The sequence below is a fragment of the Nilaparvata lugens genome, chromosome 4, assembly GCF_014356525.2.
Source record: "Nilaparvata lugens isolate BPH chromosome 4, ASM1435652v1, whole genome shotgun sequence".
Taxonomy (NCBI): domain Eukaryota; kingdom Metazoa; phylum Arthropoda; class Insecta; order Hemiptera; family Delphacidae; genus Nilaparvata; species Nilaparvata lugens.
In genome coordinates this window covers 16,188,322-16,211,291 of record NC_052507.1, presented here as the reverse complement: position 1 = coordinate 16,211,291, position 22,970 = coordinate 16,188,322, and the positions used below count along the sequence as shown (strand labels likewise).

General features: G+C 35.1%; 1 protein-coding gene across 1 annotated transcript in view; it reads right to left on the bottom strand.

Annotated features, from left to right (window-relative positions):
• LOC111046987 (synaptogenesis protein syg-2) overlaps window positions 1-22,970 on the bottom strand; it is a 478,902-nt gene that overhangs the window by 161,276 nt on the left and 294,656 nt on the right. The window contains exon 2 of the mRNA XM_039426761.1: window positions 3,814-3,943. Coding sequence (XP_039282695.1) covers window positions 3,814-3,943 — 130 coding nt within the window. The remainder of the gene's footprint in view (window positions 1-3,813; window positions 3,944-22,970) is intronic.

Genomic DNA, 22,970 nt, shown 5'->3' with positions numbered 1-22,970 from the left:
CCTCCGCCACTGCTATCTAGAGTTGCCACCGGCTATTAGCAATTTGTAGAATTACAGGGCTGTGGCGTCCGAGTGAGAGAGAGCACCAATAACGTAAAGAGAGAAAATTAGAGAGGGAGTGAGGGAGAAACTCGCACGCACCCTTCATCAAGGCATTCCGGCAACCGTTAGTCCACACTCCAGGCCTGAGCCCACTTCGCCACACTCTCATTCCTCGAACTTATAGGCCCGCATTGCATTTATCTTGATGCTGCTATTTTGCGATCCAAGCGCTCGGCAAATCCTTCAAGAGTTACTATCACATGAACATGGATTTCAAGATCTATTATTAAATAGGCCTGTCAATTCAAAAAAACTATGGATTCAATTACTCACATAGATAACTAAACTACTTGAACTGGAATATAAATATTTGCTTTCTCAATATAACATAACCTACGACATAACCTATGTATTATATTACAATTTAAAACTAAATTAGGAAATTGGGAATGTTTTGGGCAATAGCCTATTTTTCCTTCTCTGATAATTGTATTGTTTGTGCTAACCCAATAAATGAATATTATGTATGGGTCTTTTATCATTGGACTGCATGAAAAACAGAAAATAAATTTCACGAAAGATAGATTATACAATCATCATTTTGATACAAATCTATAGTGTAAATCATTGTTCCTTTGTTAATTACCTTAAAGGAATATTGACTTATTTATAAATAATAGGCTGATTGTTATCTATTGAAGATATTTATTCAAAAGCAGTTTTCTATAAGAAGCAATCATTCTCTTCTATTTCTTTATTTATTATATTCTCGAATCAAGTTGCATTTATTCATAAGCGTTTTTAGAATGAATAAGCTATGAGACGAAGAACAACAAGATAAATACAAATTGATTTTTATCAATATTAATCATTGTATTATTAATCATTACAGTATTTCACATGTAAATTGATGATGATTCTTGTACACTGAATTTGATAATCATTTTTTGCTTGATAACAGAATAAAGTAGGATCCTAATGTTATGATGAACTAATAATAAAATACTGAGGGTGTTGCTCACATAAGCTCTTTTATTCATAAGCGTGTTCCAACTGAATCAGAATAAAAACGAATGAATAAAAACAAGATGAATTAAAATTGATCTTTATCAATTAATCATTATTTCACATGTAAATTGATGGTAACTCTCGTACTCTGAATCTGAAATTCATTTCTAGCTTCATAGCAGAGTAGAGTAGGGTTCTAATGTTATAATGAATTCATAATAATAATGATACTGAGGGTGATGCCCCCACATTAGGCAACTTTTAGGCTTGTGCGTAGGCAATGAGTAGAAGGGATGATCATGAGAGATGACGACTACTTTTTAGGTAGTCGGGACCGCAGCTTATCATCTCCTCCGAATGATAATAGATCATCGATGATAATAAATCGATAAATCGACGATAAAGATGAATCTTTTATCAATGATATTTTCTGATCAAAAAACGAATCGGCTTGGTCATTTCAATCCTAGTAACCATCACGATCAAGGTGAGATGGAATCCAGATTGATTTGTAATCTGGATGAATTATGTTTGAAACTTGAATTTCATAAGCTCATATAAATACATTAAATGATATTTATTATACCCTCGCATTTTTCATCATTCTCACCAAAAGTTAGTGTCCTGTCATTTGAATTTGAATCATGTTAAGTTATAATCGAGAAAGATAAACCTGGTTCACATAATAAGCTAGTACTCCAAACTTGAATGTTATACTCAAACAATCTATAAAATCGCTCAACATGCATGACAATGTATAATCTCCCACTATATCGTACAAGTTGACTGAGCGCCAACCGTGTGTTATGCATTGGGAAAAGGGAAATACATAACATTGTTGATAGAACGAACGAAAAGTTTCAACTTTCGAAATTAAGTTTGATGAAGCATAGCCATCGCGCTGCGCTGAAATACCGAGTCATTAACTTGTGTTCAAAGCTAATTAGAATTATAAATTATAATGGTCCTCCGAGCTTAGGGGGCAATTCGTTGTCTAGTATTTAATCGTTGAGACTCAAGAGCTGGATAATAAATAGAGAATGAAGGCGAGGAGAGATTACAGGTCGTGCTTGGTTTACATTCATTATTTCTGCTCGCATGTGTAGCGCACACAGCATAAATCTGAACAGCGCTTAAAAGAACGAGCTCATTAAGCACATGAGTGAAGATGAAGACGTTATTGGTGGGGGTTGGGCTGAGGACTAGGGACTTGGTACTGAGGGGTGAGGGGTGAGAGGCTCAGGCCTGTGCCTATCCAACTTTTATGACTTGATTCGAGAATGCTTGATGCAGTCTTGTATCATGCTGCATACATTGGCGCTACTGCTACTTCCTAACTAGCTCCTAATTTCAAGTTATATATTTCCAACAACAACTCTTCTCCCACAAAATTATGAAGTCGAGCTGCTCATAATTTATAAATTTGTTAATTGAAGCTACCAATGTGCCCAGAGATAATTGAAAAAAGGCAAAATACATGAAGTATTTCTGAAACGTATTGCAATTATCATTCTTGCAACAAAAAATTTAGGCTCACTTGAAGTAAAAGTCATCACAATTCCTGAGTGAAAAATTATCATTAATATAGCTGAGAAACTGATCACCACTCATTACTTTCAATCACTGATGATAGGTACAATTCTTTGTTCAATTGATTATGATTTGAGGACCTTGTGAAGAGTTTTTCAGAATATTTGAGTCATGATTATTATCACAATGAGAACAATCGGCACAATATTCCTCTGATACAAAATTTACTGCAATTTTTGTTAACAAACATTCTACTCCAGTATCATCTTCAATATGCCTCAACCAGCCATTGATTATCCCCAATCTTCTTCTAATTTGACTCCTTATTTGACTGGCTTCTGTTTCGATTTATAGAGCTCTGGAAATTGTTTGGATTTGTCATCTTATTTTTAAGATCTCATTATTATGTGCTCTGAAATTCTCTTAATTCTCGCTAGTATAGAAATTCAAACCTTCATAGAATGAGAGGGACTCATTTTCTTGCTGAGTTCTCGAGACCAATATTTCAATCCTTGATTTTCAAAACTAACCAGTCAAGAAATATTATAGGAGTCATGATTCAATACTTTTAAATTCAAAAATAACTCCAAAATTTAAAATTCCCTGAACTACGAAGAATAGAATTATCACCACAATAGTTTTATAAGGGTTACATACAGTTTCATAGTCGAAATAAGGATGCTACTGTCATCGTTTTTTTCTTAATAGGTCTAACCTATCTGATTTAGAATATCATTATTGTATTCATCCAATCAAATTTCGATTGTTTTCAAAACAATTGTTGTTTGAAATTACTTCTGAATAATTGTTTGTTGCTTTTCAAGATTAATTATCTCTTGTTTACAGGAAAAAATGATAATAATTATCCTCTCCAAAACAATTGTACAAAAATCATTATTGATAGGGGATGAATGTATACAATAATCTGGTAACATGTTTAACTATTTATTTCCATGAACTGCACAAATATTCCCGGTATTGTTCGTATTAAGTTATGGCAATCTATACATCTCCATGGCTTTCAGGGGGAAAATTCATTGATGGTAATGTTGAACGGGACGTACAGTCATGGATAAAATAGGAAAACAGTTCTGAAATAATTCTTGGACAACATACAGCACACGGTGACAAGCGATGGTTGAAAAGCAGAATTCGACTTGTTCACACCTCGGCTCTAGAATGTTCGTACAACAGTTTGTGTGCCAATCATAGCTGAGCATTGGGAAAACTCACCTATATAATGGGATGCCGACGTTGTCACGAAACCAGAACACCATGTAGAGCTTATCGTGTCCTGGCGGTGTGACGTTGCAAGGTAGCTCGACACTTTTGCCCTCCACCGCCTGTACATCCACGCTCACAACTGCAAACAAAGCAAAAGCACCCACCAATATTAGTGGCACACACTTTTCAAACTCTCGACATGCATCAAAATTACAACATCTGTCTACTCCATTCAGAACATTACATCAATATTTAGGAGAGCTCCGTTTTTATGAGCGATCTGTGAAACAACAGTGTAACAATGTCCAAAGTTGGAATACATGAATATTCAATTACAAGGATAGAAAGCTCTTTTCAATTAACGGATCACTATCAAAGGATCAATAATGAACAAATCTGTCGATACTATCGTTAGAATCATTCTTGTACAGACACCGATGTACATAAAAACGGAAATATGAACATAGGTTACATTTAGTCGAAGTAGTGTCACACGTACTTAATGGATCAATATCGGGGCACCGAGCTTCGCTCCGAAGTACAGAAGCATAGAAGCATAGTTTTTATTTATTGATACACAAAACACAATAATTTCAATTGTTTGGGGAAGGCCAAAAGGCACATCCCAATAATGTTTGTTCCACGAATTTTTATGTATACGGTAGTTCAAAAAGTAGATTATGTACCATACACGTTTGAATTCCAATTTTCAGTTCAAACATTTAGAAACAGAAAAGAATGAATTTAGATTTTTCAAAAAACCAAATTGAATAACAAAATAACACTCACTAATCACCTAGGACTGTAAAATTATGATCAACTTTGGAAATGTTGATATTATGTACTTTTAATTTGAATAAAAAAATTATGGATCTTGAATAACATCATATCGTTGGTCATGTCAACAAATCAGATAATGTTGATCAGGTCGGTTTATCTATAATTCAGATAATACATCTCGTGAGATCCGCTGATTGCGATAGTTCAATAGCTGAACATAATTCTGTCTCATTCCCACACAGGCACTCGCATCTTCGGTTACCGACAGACAACAAAATTATCAGCTGTTTTCCAAGGATAAATAATTATTATCTTTCTCATTACCTTCAGCGAATTTTCCCAGGAATGAGACCATGTGCAATCGAGTTTTCATGTCAAGAACCATCTATATTGCAAATTTCATCAAATTCGTTAGAGCCGTTTTCGAGATCCGTTGAACCTATATACCATATACCCATATATCCATATAGATATATAAATTATTGCTTGCTTAATATAATAAGATTTATGTATGATATAAGGATAACCAAATTTTCCGCTTATAAAATGTATAGACTCTCCGTAATAGTTACACAGTGCTGCACATATATTACTAAGAGAAACAGATTTTGTTGCTAATAATATATATAGATTTCCCATAATACAGAGTAATAAATAATAATAATGATAATAATTAAAAAATCTTTATTTCACTTTCTTACATAATTCATCGTTGAAAAGAATACATTTTTTACAGCAATGGCCACACGGCCGTCTGCCAGGAGTTGGCTTTTAAGTAGTACAATTTTTCTCTATTTTTTAAATCATGCATACATTTTATTTACATTTTATCTGCAAACCTGTAAAAGAAATTACAAAATAATAGATATATTATAATTAATCAATCATTGTGTTCTTCTTATTTCTGAATTCCTATCTTATCTCTATTTCATTTGTTAAATTCCTCAATGAGTTTCGAGCGATATCTCCATGCAATTCTCACATATTTTATTAATTTCTCCCAGCTCTCACCATTTAATTGCTCTATTACTTGCTGCTCGGTCAATTCACGTTTACTCCAAACCTCCCATCTAATTTCTGATAAAATAGAATATCTTCCTAAGAAATGATATGTGTCCTCCTTCAATCTGTCATTACACATTGAACAAAGTGCTTGGTCTCCGTCTCTATCTATTCTATAATTGAGAGGCCACAAAGCTGCTCTTGACTTCAGTATCATGGCTGTTTCTGCTCTATTAAACTTCGCATTTATATAGTCCCTGCCACCTAAATCCTGTTTTAATTTTGCATAGATGACATGATACCTTGCCCTTCTTGCCCTCTCGCTACACTTTTCACGAAATTCCTTCATCATGCAGTCCATAAGTAGTTCTTGTTGTGCTTCCTGATTGACAATACTTGTTCGGCTCACGCCTACTTCGCATTGATATTTGTTGCCTAAATTCTTCCATTCCTTGAGCCAACCCATATTTTTTTCTATCATGACATCGGCTAAAAAACGAGGCGAACAAGATGTTGGCAACTTCAATACTTTAAGAATGTATTTATAGTGCAATCTAAAACTATGAAAAAACAGAAGATTTTTCCCTGTTTCTAAATACAAAATGGAGTTGGGTGTACATCTAGGTAGGGAAAATAATTTTTTGATAAAAAGTCTTTGAATAATTTCTAGCTCTTCAAACATCTTGTAACCCCAGACCTGTCCACTATAACTCACAATCGCTCTAATTGCTGCATTGATTACCTCCCATTTAGCTTTGACTGGAATTGTGTTGTTAGTAATTATACTGCTCCAAACTGTATTCACTCCACACTTAGCTGCTGACACCCTATCTTTTATGTGAGTTCCGAACCTCGTGGTGGCCGTGAAGATAACCCCCAGATATTTATATGTTCCTACTATTTCAATTTTCTCTCCAACTTCAAAACCATTCTTCATGACTAGCCAATTTCCCACCCTTTCTAAAAAATACAGAGTATTATGAGTATTATGAGTATTATGAGTATTATGCTACAGAGTGTTGCAGATATGGTGTAAAATATAAAAGATTTCTGCTGTTCATGAAAATGTAAAGATTTCCCGTGATAGCTGCATAATATTGCAGAAATGATTCAGCGTCTCCACTATGATGAAAAATACGGGTGAGAATGAGGCCAATTTGTAGTTGAAAGTTCAGCAGTGTGCAGTTATTCTATAAGAAAGAGCTATTACCGGGAAAGCCTTCTGTTGGGACTCAAAGAGCAAGCACCAAGAGAGCAAATATCGGCTAGTATAGAAATTGCCGTATCAAGATAAGTGGACAAAGGTCGGAATACATTTCACCAAAAGAAAAAGACGAAGAGGAAAAAAGCAAGGAAGAAGGTGGGTCAGCTGAATAGGCCTTATGGAGTGATGGAGCATCTCGGGTGTAGGGTGGAGTGACCTTTTGAACACCTTCGAGGGGCCTGGGGGGGACCTTGGGGGCAGGGTCAGGGGTCAATGCAGTAACGACCTGTTTTAAAAGTCGAACGCAGGCTAACTTCTTTGGGCTGGCAAACTTTACGAATACGTTCTTTGAAAAAGACGATGGAATATGTTGGAGGCGAACGTCATTAGTCATCCCTCACCCTACTCCACATGCTCGGGCCTCCGAAGAATACGCTTGTAGACCTTAGTCGCCATGAATCAGCATTGCTGGATCCAATGTTATTTCTCGAATTACATTGGAATTTGTTATTGTTATAACATTTCCATGAATACGTTTGCGGAGTAGATGAAGACTCTATGATATGTGATTGAAATTCTATACCATAACTGAGCTGATTTGGTACATAATTTAAATAGAAGTAAACCTTCAATAGACCTACCATATCATGTTTCGTGAATAATCAAATTACGTATGATTTCTCATACCAAATAACTCATCCTTAATTTCCACATACAATACTTATTATTGAAGTGGTTGGATAGGGGAGATTAAAATAAGGTTTACATTGAGCTATTCCTTTTTCGAATTTGGATTTTAGAATCTCGAAAAGGGAAAAATCTTCAAAATAATTGGATCATTATGATACGTTACAGGTCATAATGGAGGTCAATCCATCACAATATTATGAGTCTCTTTTGAGAAATTCTACAATCAGTATCCAGATAGGAAATATGGATATTCAAGAATATATTCTTATTCTGGAAAGAGTTAAGACAATAGTTGAAGAGTTGTTATTAGGAGTAATACTACTCTAGTGACTATAACCATTGCTCTAATAACCTAAATTGAATTGATACAATCACAAATATTGATATAGTCAGATCAAGTTCATGAAACTGATGATATATAGCAGACATGATGAATTAGTTGTTAAACAATAGGCCTACACGTTTCAGTATTATAAGACCTACGCCAAATGATCAACGACGGTAAGTGACTGAGTGAGAACACCATCAGAACAGAAAAAGCGTGACTCTGACCCAGGATATGGTGCAGCCATCATCATGTGTGTTGGATCCTACGACATTAACACAGACGCTCGTCTAGTGGGTGCTTCAGTATGGCTTCCTTTTTGTGGCCATTACACGGTGAAAGTGAGAGGAGGAGATGAGAGAGAGTATGAGTGAGAGAGAATGGAAGAGAATTCGCGCTCCATGAATGTTCAGATGCTTGTAGCAAGGTGTCAAGAGGCAGTCGAGTTTTGTGATAGGGTGAAGTGGTTGTGGAGGGGTGAAGGGTGAGCAAGAAAGAAAGGAGACATACAAAAAACCAGCAGCAAGACAGAAAAACAGAATAGGAAAGGCGGTTGCCCACTTGCCGGCTGATGATCATCATCAATGCTGGACACATCCTAATTCGCTTTTTCCTCGTACAACACAATTCCACTGACACACTACACCACTTTTTTCAGCAATCCAGCGTCTCCTTTTTCAAGTTTAATCTGTAGGCTACTCTCGACCGGTGGATGCGCTTCCTCTCCACTGCAAAACAGCGCAACCAATTACAAACGCTTAGCGGTCGGACATTCACAGAGACGCTTCAGACCGGAAAATACCGACAAAAGAAATTCCGGTGCAGCTCAACTGATTCAACAAGCCTAGAGCTACACTCTCCCCACGAGAGGTGTGTTGAGTCTTCTAATGGCGAGAAAATTAAAACTGAGAGAGTTTGTTGAGGAATCTGTGAACGAAGACAAAAGAAGTGCCATGATTTACTTGAGAATAATACATTGTATTATTGTATTCCTCACACTTGTGAGGAATTTCAAAGTAGTGGAATAGAATATAATTTGAATGGTTTCTGAAGTTTATGAAATTACTGGTATTGAAAATTGAAGTCAATTCAATATACGAAATCAATTTAAGACCTTGTTTTTCAATGATGAATTCACGATTGAGCTATTGATCAAATAAACAACAAATACATATTATCAAGCTATCGAATATCGGGAATGGAATGGAATGGAATTGAATGGAACACTAAGAGGATGTCCAAGCTAGCAAGGTTGTTCAATCCACACCTTGAGAATTTGAAACTGTTTCAAAGTAACTCAACCAATTTAGTGGAAATCAACTTTGTAAAAAAGTCAACTCTACTCTTATTTCTTATAGTGAGCTCAAAAGTCAAGAATCAGGAATCAAGAATCAAGAATCAAGAATCAAGAGTCAAGAATCAAGAATCAAGAATCAAGAATCAAGAATCAAGAATCAAGAATCAAGAATCAAGAATCAAGAATCAAGAATCAAGAATCAAGAATCAAGAATCAAGAATCAATAATCAATAATCAATAATCAATAATCAATAATCAATAATCAATAATCAAGAATCAAGAATCAAGAATCAAGAATCAAGAATCAAGAATCAAGAATCAAGAATCAAGAATCAAGAATCAAGAATCAAGAATCAAGAATCAAGAATCAAGAATCAAGAATCAAGAATCAAGAATCAAGAATCAAGAATCAAGAATCAAGAATCAAGAATCGAGGATCAAGAATCAAGAATCAATACTCTAGAATCAAGAATCATGAATCAAGAATCATGTATCAAGAATTAATGATCAAGAATCAAGATTCAAGAATCAAGAACCAAGAATCAAGAATCAAGAATAAAGAATCAAGAATCAAGAATCAAGTATCAAGAATCAATAATCAATAATCTAGAATCAAGAATCAAGAATCAAGAATCAAGAATCAAGAATCAAGAATCAAGAATCAAGAATCAAGAATCAAGAATCAAGAATCAAGAATCAAGAATCAAGAATCAAGTATCAAGTATCAATTATCAAGAATCAAGTATCAAGAATCAAGAATGTGTTATTGTCACAAACAGAATAATTGCATTGAAAAAAGTAGTAGTTGGATGTAGAAAAAATGTAGTCGATTTGATATTGTCTTTAAATGATTATTTGTTCTATTTTAGAGGATCATCCTCTATGTTCAGCAACCAATAGAAGAAATGGATTGGTTGGATTTAAAGCTTTATATTGTCGGAGATATTATCTGATCTGATCATGAAACTTGATCTAATCTTGAATAGTTCAGCAGTAGGTTGGTGTTTTTCATTGCCTCTTCTAGAATAAATGTTCCCAATTCTCGACAAAATAATATAGTAGGTACTGTAACTTATGAGAAATTCTCCAATTCCATTTGACATATTCAAATTGTAACGCTCCAACTACTCATATATTATTTCACGTAACTTTTCCGGCAAATAACCCCCAATTAAGATCGATAATTCCTTACTTCATGTGAAACAAATCTCATTACCGTCTACGGATATTTATAACCTGTCGGCAGTCCATGAGAAATTTGTGGTCTGGAAACTTGAACAGCCTATACATGGTTTCGGCTGATTCCTGCGGTTTTCCGTTGTGAACCACTATTTCCGACCACAGACCATATCACTTGCAACCGCTGCTCCTGCTACTAACAGAGTCTTGCACCGAAGCTATCATAAATTTCATCTTCAAGCATTAAGTTGTACGAGTGCTGTGATAATATTCTGCTGTCTACTGTACCGTAGCTTGCACATACAATATTGTTCCTTCTTCAACTCAACTCTCGTTAATTACAATAACACTCCAAAAATATCAATGCAATATGTTCGTAGATGATTTGTTATATTTTTTATTGAGATTTTCTCCATAATTTATAGCAACCGTTTGTTGAATCTTCAATGAATGATTCAAGATCAAGATCTTGAAAGGAGGTTTAAAGTATTTTCCTTATGGAAACGATATTGGAATATTAGACAAAGCTGATAAACATGAGTAATTTTCCATAAAGTAAATTAATATGACTTTTTGTTGGTGGGGAGTCCCTTGCAGGAAGTTTGTGGAAATATTCGTGGAGGTAAGATGAGTCGCATTAAAATTCTTCAACGAATTTTTTTAATTGAATAATTTCTCAACAGTACCATAATCTGATTACATTGAATAATATACAATTAATTTATTCTTGAAACTCTACAGATCAACTTTCAAAATGTTCATGAAGATAGATATACTTTTGAGTTTCTTAAAACAGCATTCCGTAATCAAGCTATTGGAAATAATAATAATCAGTCAACTGGTTGTTAATACATAGAGTTTTTGTGAGGGTGATATATTCTCACCTAAGCAACAAGTTAGCTGAATCTGATTAAAAGTGCAGTATAAATTAAAGCGAGTTAGCAGGTCTTGTCCTGAATACTGTTATATTCAATTAGAATCAGTAACCAAATGTATTAATATAAAAGCAATTATATCTAACTGATACTCCATCTTCCACAGGCTAAGCCTCGGGATGTTTTTCTTTTATTTCTACTACTTTATAATTATTGATCATTGTGTCAGCGACTATTGATTATTTATTATTAATTATGCTTTATATTTTGTTGTTTTCTTTACATTCATTTGTTGTTGTAACTCATATAAATGTAAGTGATTTCCTGTATTAGAAATGAATTTGATTGATTCGTATATCTGGAGGGATTTCTAGTAAAGATGAGCTAGATGATAAATGTCGGTTTATATTAAAATTCCAATGAAGCTACTGAAATAATGAGAAATTTACATATTGCTCCAACTCAAAAGACTATGAATGTAGAACCACAGCGAGAATATCAAGTTAATATTCTTATAATATAAAGGTTTTCTCAATAGCTTGTTGAAGCTTGCTGAATCCACATTGAAAACTATCATTTGATGATTTTTATAATTAATGACGTCGTTGTCATTCGTACACAGTTTTCCCGGAAGTGGTGATCAACTTAGGTTCTTATTGGTCTCTTTGTAAATTTTCAACCAGCAACTATCAGATGGACTACTGAGCAGTTCTATGAATTAATGAACAATTAGGTACTGTCAAACTAAGCACACCCTCTCTTATCATAAGTGACTTTTAAGTAGCAATAACGCAGTGGAATCACCTATCTCTGAATACTTTGAGGATTCATACATCCAAATCTATTCTCAATATCTGAATTGACTACTTTCTAAATGTCGAGAGACCAATCCAACAATCCAACAATCCATAAAGTCTGATTGTAACCAGTAGTAAGGTTACTGCTACCATGATGTAGACCACCATCATTCTAGGATCTATCCACAGTTGGAGAAAAAACACTCTTGAACATTCAACACAGTCTGGAGCACCTCTAAATGGTGGAACGCTTGTTGAAATATTCAGTGGTGACAAAACCTGATGTTGACAGGGTGAAGTGAGAGATAGAAACTTAAAAAAGTAAGATGGAGACGCATTGAGCACGGAGACACACGTCTTTGTCAGTTTGCACGGGTGACGGTTTTTGGAAAAGGTGTTCCGCTTGTTCACTCGCTTGTCGGGTATGCATGTGCCATTCCAACATTTACGAACTGATAATGGGGTTTCCTGCTCTCTCAGAGAAGGAGAAGGAAGCTGAAACTGCTGGAGAGAAAGGAAAGAGGAAAAAGAGAAAGAAGAAACGGATGTTGGAAAGAGATTTAAGGAGATCAATGAGAATGATAACTTCTCATAGGACAGAAAAAAATGCAGTAGAAAATAGAACCATTCAAGGAGATAGAATCAAAATTAAAACTTAATTTTTGCAAAATCTCATCAAGGAGGAGAGATGATGGAGTATAGGTTAACAGAAAGAAGGATTGAATGTGGATATTGTCGAAGGACAGATAAGAAAAACCACATTATGATCATCTTCATCAACTACAATAATACTACAATTCATCACTACCAACAGCAGAAAAATTCAAAATTTCATCAGATACATTTTTTCCAGACTCAAAATTGTATGTGAATCAAGTCATCATTTCTACATTATCTACATTTATATTCTCTATACTCTTTCTAACTTGAGGTTGAGAGCAGGTTTGGGCGAATGCCTGTTAGTTGTTTTCTCCATTAATTGTTTATGTGGGGAAATGAACTTGAATAACATCATTATCATCAACAATAACCTTGCCCACAATTATTTATTTATTTACAATGCAAATGACACTAATGTAATAACATTGGAAGATGAAATAATAAGATAGTCCTTGTGCTATTTTTCTTCCAAATTTATAGGTGAAAAAGTCCGAAATAAGGTTAGAATTTCACGTGTACAATTTTGATAAAATTTCAGTCCAAAACAAGAATGAAAACTATAAATTTTAAATTTAGATTGCTTTAATTAATAGATTAATTAGAAATATTACACTCAATTACCACTTGTAACGAATAATATTGAGTTATTTAAGAAAATATTTTGAACCATTCAAGCAACACAAACTCGTAAACACTGAATATAATATTAGAATTTGAATATAGAATATAATATTACTCAATTCAGGTGAAATTACAAGTAGCGGTATGATAACTGCTTATATTAATTTTCAACAATGTTAACTCTGACAGTTGGTAATGAATGAAAATTTGTACAATATCAAGAAAATTCCGCAATCAGTAATGTTTCGCATGAATGGAAGGAATTGGTATAGTCCTTTTTCACAATACAACCTGTAACAGAAGCGAGAGAAGCAAAGAAATAGAGTGCAATAAAAAAAGAAAAAGACGTTGATGGAGGTGTAAGATGCAGATGAGACAGTTTGTAATGCAAGATGGGGGAGTGTGTGGAATGTGGGGGATGTAGAAGTAGAGGGTGAAAAAGGGGGAGGAAAGAAGTATGTAGTACAGTGAACGCGACCGGATCGTGAATCCATCCAGGTGAGAAAGACGTGCTGACAGCATAGTAGTTGCATGACATTGGCAGAGGCATCAACTGAGTGGCAGGTGTCATTAGAGAGATTCTCTTTTTGCGTCGCGACGGTTCCTCTCCTCTTCACCACCAAAACGTGAAAACCACCCTCTGAATACTCCCAATTCCCACACGGCAGCCGTACGAATAGTGCATTTCCTCTTCTGGTTGCCCGCAATCTTCGAAATCTCTCTCCTCTCACTCGCCACTCCGCTATTCAAATGTTGTCCTCATTTTTTATTCCGCCTGCAGAAAGCTTTCGTCTCAGAGCTGCGGAATGTGAGATGAGTTATTTGTCGTCGTCGCCCGCTCTCGCAGTCTTTATCACACGTGAGAAAAGCGCATGATTTGTTTGGTGTGTTGGTGGCGGAGATGCAGTGTAGGAGCAGACAGACTGCCAGCGGCAAAGTAACAGGCTGAGCTGATGAACGGTGTCGCCGCGCATGAGTGCCACACTAGATCTGTCACCAACAGCTTCCACATCTTGCACATCAACTCCAGAGTGGATAGTGCAGTTTTGATGAACACAAATATTTCTAAAAAGATAGAAAACCTTACTCACTAACTAAAGATCATAAGGGCCAGACCACAATTATTAAACGTCTTATCAGGCATCAACTCAATCAACCAATCGGAGAGCTTCCTGCCCTGTCGACTTTGGGAGCGCCGTTTAAAAATGCTTGGAAAAAACGCTTGATATGTTGTGGCCATAAAATTTCCATTTGGATATCTAAGTCATTGTTCAACTAAACAATTACCTAAGTCTTCCAATAATTTCAGGTTGTGATTTCAATAGGAGACTGCGTTCTTGAACTTACAAAAAAGTGGTCACTTCTAGAAATACATATATACAGGTGATAAAGTATCATTATAGAGCTACTCCAATGTTTAATTATTATAGAAAAATACTAGTAACCTCTCTATATTTTTAAATAAAAAACTGAAAACTAGAAAACGGCAGGAGTGCTCGATACAAGTTGTGTTCATATGATAAAAAATACAGAAAGGTACTAGTAGTTTTTCGTGATAATATACAGATTAATACCATGACAGGTACGGATATTAACTAATATCTTATTTCGAGAAATTTGAAAATGATGTAATTTCAATGGTAACTGCTGTTCTGCATCTCTGCAGTCAATTGCTGTAGATCAATCAGCTAAGAGATTAGAAAATGTGAGACATAAGAGTGACTAAGCGTTGATTGAAGAATTGAAATTATCATCCACCATTTCCAATTGCTTGTGTTGAATCATTATTCTTCCTACAGATACCTTGAAAAGTGACCATTTCTGCACTGATTGCAGGCCGCAAAGGATCACTTTTCCGCTCTATTGCACAAAGTATTACTTTGCGTACTCCAGATTTGCATCATGACAACGCAAAATAGTTAGTAGGTTATATGGAGCACCAGTGCAGGAAAATCAAAATTAAGTTGGTAACACTGACTGTGGTATGGTGAGGTCCACGTTATAATATGGCAGTGGAGAACAGCGTCGCCTTGCCATTATGTGCCTTGATTAATTTAATTATTATTATTCAATTTAAAAAAAATTAAGGTTTTTATTAATAAAAAAACTACACAGAGAAACATTTGATGGATCTCAGGGAATTTTACTCATGATTACCCATGTTCCATATTCAATGGTAACTGTAGGAAAAATTTAATGTGTAATATGTGCGCAAAGTTTGTTTGCAAGAAACCATTATTCCGTTTCATTCGGTGCAGCAAACTGTCACTTTGCGCACTAGTTGCACAATAGCTATTTATGTATTAAGAGCATAATGCGTGACTTTATCGCTCGCGCAAAACAGTTATTACGCGACGCGAAGTTGAGCGTGATAATTTTGCAAGAGCGATAAAGAAGCATTACGCGCGGGTAACATACAAAATGTTTTCTACAACTACCCAAACCTGTTAAATAACTTATATCGGCGGAGTTACAATTACCGACTTTTTAGGTTAAGATCTGACCTTTTGACTAGCTGCTCATCATCAGCTGATTGGCGAGCGTAAAGAAACTCTTCTGCGCATGTGCAAATGATTTGCGAGCGTAAAGAAAATTTACTGCGCATGCGCGGATGGTAAGCGAGCGAAAAAGTAGATTCTCCTCAGAAATAAGCTGTTTTACGAGGAGAATTGAGTATGTTAATTCTTTTTTTATGCGCAGTTGTAGAAAAATAACTATTTCAGTGGAATCGATTATTATTTCATTTTTTCAAGAATTCTCCTGTACTAGCCTACTTGCAGTAATAGAACATTGAACCATAATTATTCGAGCGAAACACCAACCCATCTTTTTACTGCAGTGGGAGTATATTGTGTGAGGATTGTAGTATCTCCAGGTGGAAAGTGAAACAGAATGAGCATGATGTGAAAAAGCCCAAGACAGGCAATCCAACTTCAGGTTTTCACTCTCTATTTCGTTTTTTTTCTCCGAGTTGATCCCCAAAGATGCCGCTCCTAGATTACTCTTCACAGTTCTGATCCGATCACTTTCTACAGACATCTTCCAGAGATACCTAACTCTTTTTTTATCAAAGCCTGCTACAGCTCTCTATTCTGTTACAGCTTTTCCAACATTTCAAATCCCTATTGTTTGAGCAGAATGATAGGTGAGTCTGGATCGCTACTCTTTTTCTATATACACTATATATAATTTTTTCGTACATGACTTGTAGTATATTCTTCATTTATACAATAAGTACATTATCAGAATGATAGGGAGAGGAAAAATAAGGTACCCTTGTGCTATTCCTCTCCCAAATTTAGATAACACGTAGTCCGAAATAGGTTAAGTCTTGTAGTTCTTTAATTCACAAAATTTTCAGTCCTCAATCATTTTCACAAAGTAGATTTCCAAATTTAGATGCTTCAAAACTACACATATAAGAATTATTTCACATCATAACTAAAAACGGAAATAATAATAATAATAATAATGATAATAATAATAACGCCTCTATTGATTGCAATAGGAATAAAGGAAATGCATGAAAAATAGATAACAATAAATACAATAAAAAAAGGGGCTGATTCAGTAGGTCTAAAATTACTTAGTTTTTTCGTCCCTCGTGTGAATCGTCACCCGCAGGCAGTCAGTCCACTCAGTAAAAATAAAACAGAAAATTATCGCATTAAAATAGTCTCGTATAACATTGCTAGTATTAAGAATAAGCTATATGATTCTGATTTTATGAGCTTTCTACAGGAATGTGATATATTTGTCTTGAAGGAAACTCTCTTGTACGATGGAGAGCTGTTTTTTAAGATAAGATCAAGACTAAAAAAAGGGAATATTCACATATTAAAAATATAATTTATAAATATTGCTTAGGAAAATTGAGTGAAATTTATCGAAGTGTATGAAAGTTCACAATAGGAGTTTAGAGGGACACTTGAACAACTTTGTAGTTGATGGAGTTTTGCGAGAACTATTGTTCTTTATTTTGTCGAAAGTATTTTCATAGATGAGAACTCTGTGATCAATTGAACTGAAGTTGATCGATTCTTGTGAAGGCTATTGTTTTTCTTTTGTCGAACATATATCTATTAATATCAGTAATTCAAATAGGTACAATAGTTTCTTGTGACCCTGTTGATGAGCAATGATGAAGAGCGTCTATCAGAACGGTGTGACAAGATCACTCACTAACCCATTCCAAGGCTCACTGCTCTATCTTTTGTTCCATCCTTGTTTCCGGCTCTTATTGTTATTTGCTCAATCCAGCTGGGCCCGACAAGACAGGCTTGCAAAACAATTTTAATTTTCGGAAAGTCAATAAGTGACAGCGCTTTGAGTACGCATCACAGATAATCCTCAAAGACAGAGCTCGGATGCGCGCATGCGCCTGCCTCCACTGTTAACAGATGGAATTGGTGCAATCCAGTCATCTCTCAAGCAGAAAAGCAGCAATGACTGAAATTGAACTTCGAAAAACTTGCACAGAACAAAATGTCGCCTATCAAGCTTTTGTGTTATATCAAGTTTTCCAGACCCGAGTCTCAAATGATTCTCACTTCAAAAGTATTTGACAGCTGAACAGTGGAACTGTTCCATAGAATTTACTACTCGTATTTCTTGATAATTTTCCAAACATTTCTCAACTTCACCTTTAGAATTTCCAGCTTTTTGACAAAGATCAATAAGAACAATATTCAAGATAGAAATTCCTCAATTACGCTCTCAAAACTAAAAACCTATAGTCTAAATCATGTTCTGAATTTATTTTCAACCTCAGATTTGGCTTTATAGTTGGAAATCATTTTCGCGTTTACCTGTCCAATTGATCACGTTTTCAACAAAAATATTTCACTGCAAACATTGTCGGTCAGTATGCAAGAAATTCATTGCACATCTTTCTAGAGCAATTATATTGCACATCTTTCTAGAGCATATACCAGTAACTTAGATGCAAAGAAACCTACAACTTACAACACTCATTACTAACATAAATTTTATAACTTACAACATTATAACACAGCTTTATCCAAACTTCAATAGATTCTTGAACTGTTTGGGAAAAATCCATGGATCTAAGGACTCGGATTGATGGGACTGATAAATTACAATAAATTATGTGTTATTTTTTCAATTTTCATACTCGATTGAAATAAAATTCATATGTTCTATATTTTGGAATTCAGTTTTTTATAGTCGTAACAAAAAAAATATCCAAGCTCATTGAACCAGCTAACAAAGAATGCCTATATTTATTCCGAAATATAGGCCCAATCATTGTGATGTGAAACTCCTATTATTCTTACTTTCTGTCACATCGACAATAGATGTGATGAAAAATTAGATTGGATTAGATTAGAGTTCTCTATTCATTTATGTTACAATATTTAGAGAAATCTCAAAACATCATCAGAATATTCTACTGACTCTGCGAAATTCTCATTGCAAATATATTTTAGGAATGGGGAAGTTCATCTATCATTGATTCTCCTTGAATCAATAGGTTACATTTGAATAATTTGGATGATTTAACTAGTATTCGACTGTTAATCGGATTCCTCTTAATTCAGCTCCGCCTTCCAGGAGATTATCATTAACGAATCCATTATTTATTTTGAAGCTTTAATTGTAGAAAAACGTTAAAAAGAGACAAAGAACGCGGGGATAGATTCTAGCGCGAGAATTCGAAATAAGTTGGTTTTGTTCATTACAACTGGGATAACTTGATCATTCACAAAAGAGGAAAGTGAAAAATTAGCATTTTAATTACTACTCAGTCGGAGGCAGACGAAGGTATGGCAGTGGCGAGGGATTGAATATTGAGAAACTGGTAGAAATACTGAATTTCAGAGAGGATTGCGTGTTGGTTGCCTCGTGGTAAAAATGAAGCCAAACTTTTCATCTGCTTCGTAGAGAACAGCATTTCCAGTAGAGGAAAGCGGAATCATACCAGTCGCAACTCAAATCTCTTTGGAATAAACAAACTATTCATTATATTATTGCAATCATTCGAGGAATGTTGATACTGCATAATAACCATGATACTGGTACTCTATTTAATTTAGCTGAGAAAACACATTAAGTCTATGATTTATAGTTATGCAAGTATGATGAGTTATTCCAAACTCTAACTGAAAACACATCCATAACAGATCTGTATTTTCGATAGTTTTCTTTAATATTACTGAATTCAACAGTTAATTCTTTCCACTTTATTATCTCCTCCATCAGTTGTTGCGATAAATTACAATCTAACACACTTGCTCAAAAATTCTCTGTAAATTTCATACATTTTGGTTTTAAGTGATAAATTCCTTTGAAGGTAACAAAACATCATTGATTTGGACAATCTATCTGATTGTCTAATCCATATGAATTTTTTTCTTCAATGTTGTTTCATTTCATAATTTCTTTATTAATAAATTTGTACAGTGTATACAATGAATAGCGTCAAAATAGATACATCTAGTTTCCATGTTTCCATGTTTCTAGTTCAATGTTTTCCATCACGAACTGCTTATTATTAAATCACTGTTTGCTTTTAGAAAAAACGACTATCAGTCAATTATTTTACAATAAATGAATTAATCACTCACTGTGACAATGAGATCTTTCGGCAGTCCGCCATCTTCTTGGTTTTTTTTTGTATTTGTGATAGTAATTGAATATTATTGTATTGTGACTCCGAAAAGAAACAGTTGAAGGATCTGATACACACAGAAGGAAATGATACTTTTCTCTCCATCGTATTTATGATTTTTTTTAACTCGCACCAATGAATAAATCAATAGAAGTTTGGCTCAGAAAATTATCACCAGGATTTTGATGAGCAACGTTCGTAGATTCATTATGACAGTCAATGACCTGTGTATTATTATAATCGAATATAAGATTGTGAATATGACTTGGGAAACATGTACGCACTTTGTACTGGAAAACAGAATTAATTGGATTGAGAAATGAATATGTTTCATGTTGAGTATAATGATGTAGAAACGAGGATGACGAGTGGCTTGGCTCTCACGTTGTTAGCTGGTGATGTACATTTATCACAGGCCTCTTATTATTGGCTTGTTGAGGGCGTAGATAGGGCTTGAGAGGGGTTGATGTGTATTGTAGTTGTCGCGCATTCACAGCGCGAAGCAAAACATGCTTGTCTGGCAAACCCACAAGGTAAACGCTGCCTGCCTTCAGCCGCAGCAAAACCTACATAAACCCCACTCCAACACTGCAACCATCCAACACACAACTTCCCTTGCCAAGGCCGTCCAAATGTTTCATATATCATTGCTACGAGTAGGCCTATCACTGAGTATACCTGAATGGTGCACTCTGTGGAAAGGGTTCATTGTAATACTATTATTCGCAAATTGACGTTAGTCGGGTTGAATTTTAGGTTTTTCTATTTTCTCTTCCTGAGTAATGAGTCTAAAAGAATGTCTATTATCAAGATATTACAATCGAGATTAATATATAAAGAATCTGACTGAAATGAAACACTTCTCAAAGAAACTAGATGTTTCTATAAAGAATTGACGTATCCTACTTAGACTACAATGCACATTTTTCAGTATTTTTTAAAATGTATGAATTCAGGGCTACTCTCTTGTTTTCATAAAATAGAATTATAAGTAATTTGTTACTTCTGAACATTCCGTTTCCCAATAAAATAATCGGATGAACGAAGATAAAGAAATTTAATGACGTTTTGGACAATAATCATCATAGCTATTGGAGTATAATAATCATCGATATCATTATTAATTATTTTGAAGTTCATTCAGTATCTTTGCTTCAATGTCAAATTGAATGATAAGTGCTCGGTGTTAAGGACTCTTATTAAATCTAATGCACTATGCTTTTAGATTCAATTGAGATTGACACAAATTGAGACGTATCCTATCATTTGAACTATTTTTACTATAATGAAAAAACCACACATATATTGACAAATTATTTAGTCTATTTGGTACAGTACCATGGTTTCGTGATCACACAGCTAGAAAAAATGTGACTTTGGTCTCGAAACCATGATCCTGTACCAAATAAAACTGTAGAATTCGACAATATATGTGTGTTTTTATCCCATTAAGGAACGGTTCTACAACATCGACAGTGACTCAGTCGAATTTTTACTATAGTTTATTCCAATGTATACATGTATTCTAGGTACATTGGTTTATTCTATGGATGGAATTAATTTGGAAATCTTAATCCTCAACACACCGTTTCTCAAACGTTTTATACTAGAGCATGAACATTATTTCATCTTATTGTGAATGAAAGGTATTTATCAATGAATTCTGTGTCATTTTCCAGGATCAAAAGTTCCATTAATGACGGAGATGATCCTTGTCATGAATAGCGTAGGTAGACTGAACAATCGACCAGTGCAGCCGGGTGGGTGGCGTGCTGTGCTGTGTCGTGCCGTGCTGTCCTGAGCTGTGACGTGCTTGCAGGCTTATCCGGGCCATAGTCACCAGTCGGATGCACTCCTATTATTTCTCACTGACACCATGAATGGACGCCGCTTGGTCGAGGCTGAATAAGCGGCGACAACGGCCAAACTTTAACAAAATTCTAATGTGCGAATGAATTGCGACCGCCGGTCACCCTCCCTCCCTCCACACAATCCCCTCTTATCACTCCAACCCAACTTCCCCTCCAACGCAGACTTTCACCCCTCAACAATAACGAGAACAAGGTCACGTGGGTGGGGTTTTTGTACCCAGAGGACCAGAATCAGGATGAAAAAGGGGGTTTTATTGTATGCAGCGAGCGAGCGAGCGAGAGGAGCAGTGAAACACTGACTCACGGACACCGAACAATAAAGACTCGACGACGACGGTGTGCGGCGCACATTTTGGACTCTCGTTTCGCTTCACTGTTCCTGGCTTCTGCCGGACCCGGGGCCAAAGTTCACTCTCTCCATTCCCTCTTTGATTTATTCTTTATTACAAGACTCTCTTTACCGCCGCCGCTTCTACCATACAGCATTTATCATATCTTTATTTGCTATTGTGAAAATTTATTATGAAATACTTCCTTCCCGACAATAACAGTACATCAGCCGGAGGCATAAATTTCCGAGAATAAATAATACACAGAAGAGCCCCAGTACCAGCACGGCCGAAGGCTCTTCACATTATGAAGACCTGTATACTTGAAGTCCATAACACCGGCGAATTCCCCTGTGGGCTGCAGCCAACTTGCCAGATTCATCCACCCTCCTAGATCCTCTAATAATATTGGTCTCCAAGATTATTCTCAATATCAATCTAGCGGTAGACTCAGATAATACTTTTTTCTCACAGAATACGTTGTCAAGATGCATCTGTCCATTTCATTCAAAGAGAATGAAGTTCTAATTAAATGATTTTTGAAAATGTTGTATCCCAATTAATGAAATGACACAAGTATCTTGGTAATTTTTGTCGATGAAGGAAATTGTTCTTTTACAGGTTGAAATCCACTGATGTCTATTGTTATTCAAATTTTCATTTTTATTTCGTATTTTTATCTCTATTATTGGGAAATATATTGAATTCGATTATCATGATCTCGATATCGTTTCCAATAAGAGAGAGAATAGATTAGATTTCTTAATTTAAGTATGCTACAATATTGACTGGCTTATATACTAATTTACATTAAATGACGGTAATGCTTATTATTCAACAAATTTTACAAAGTATAAACAATTAATCAATGACAATAAAGATTGAATGCAATTAGAATAACGATA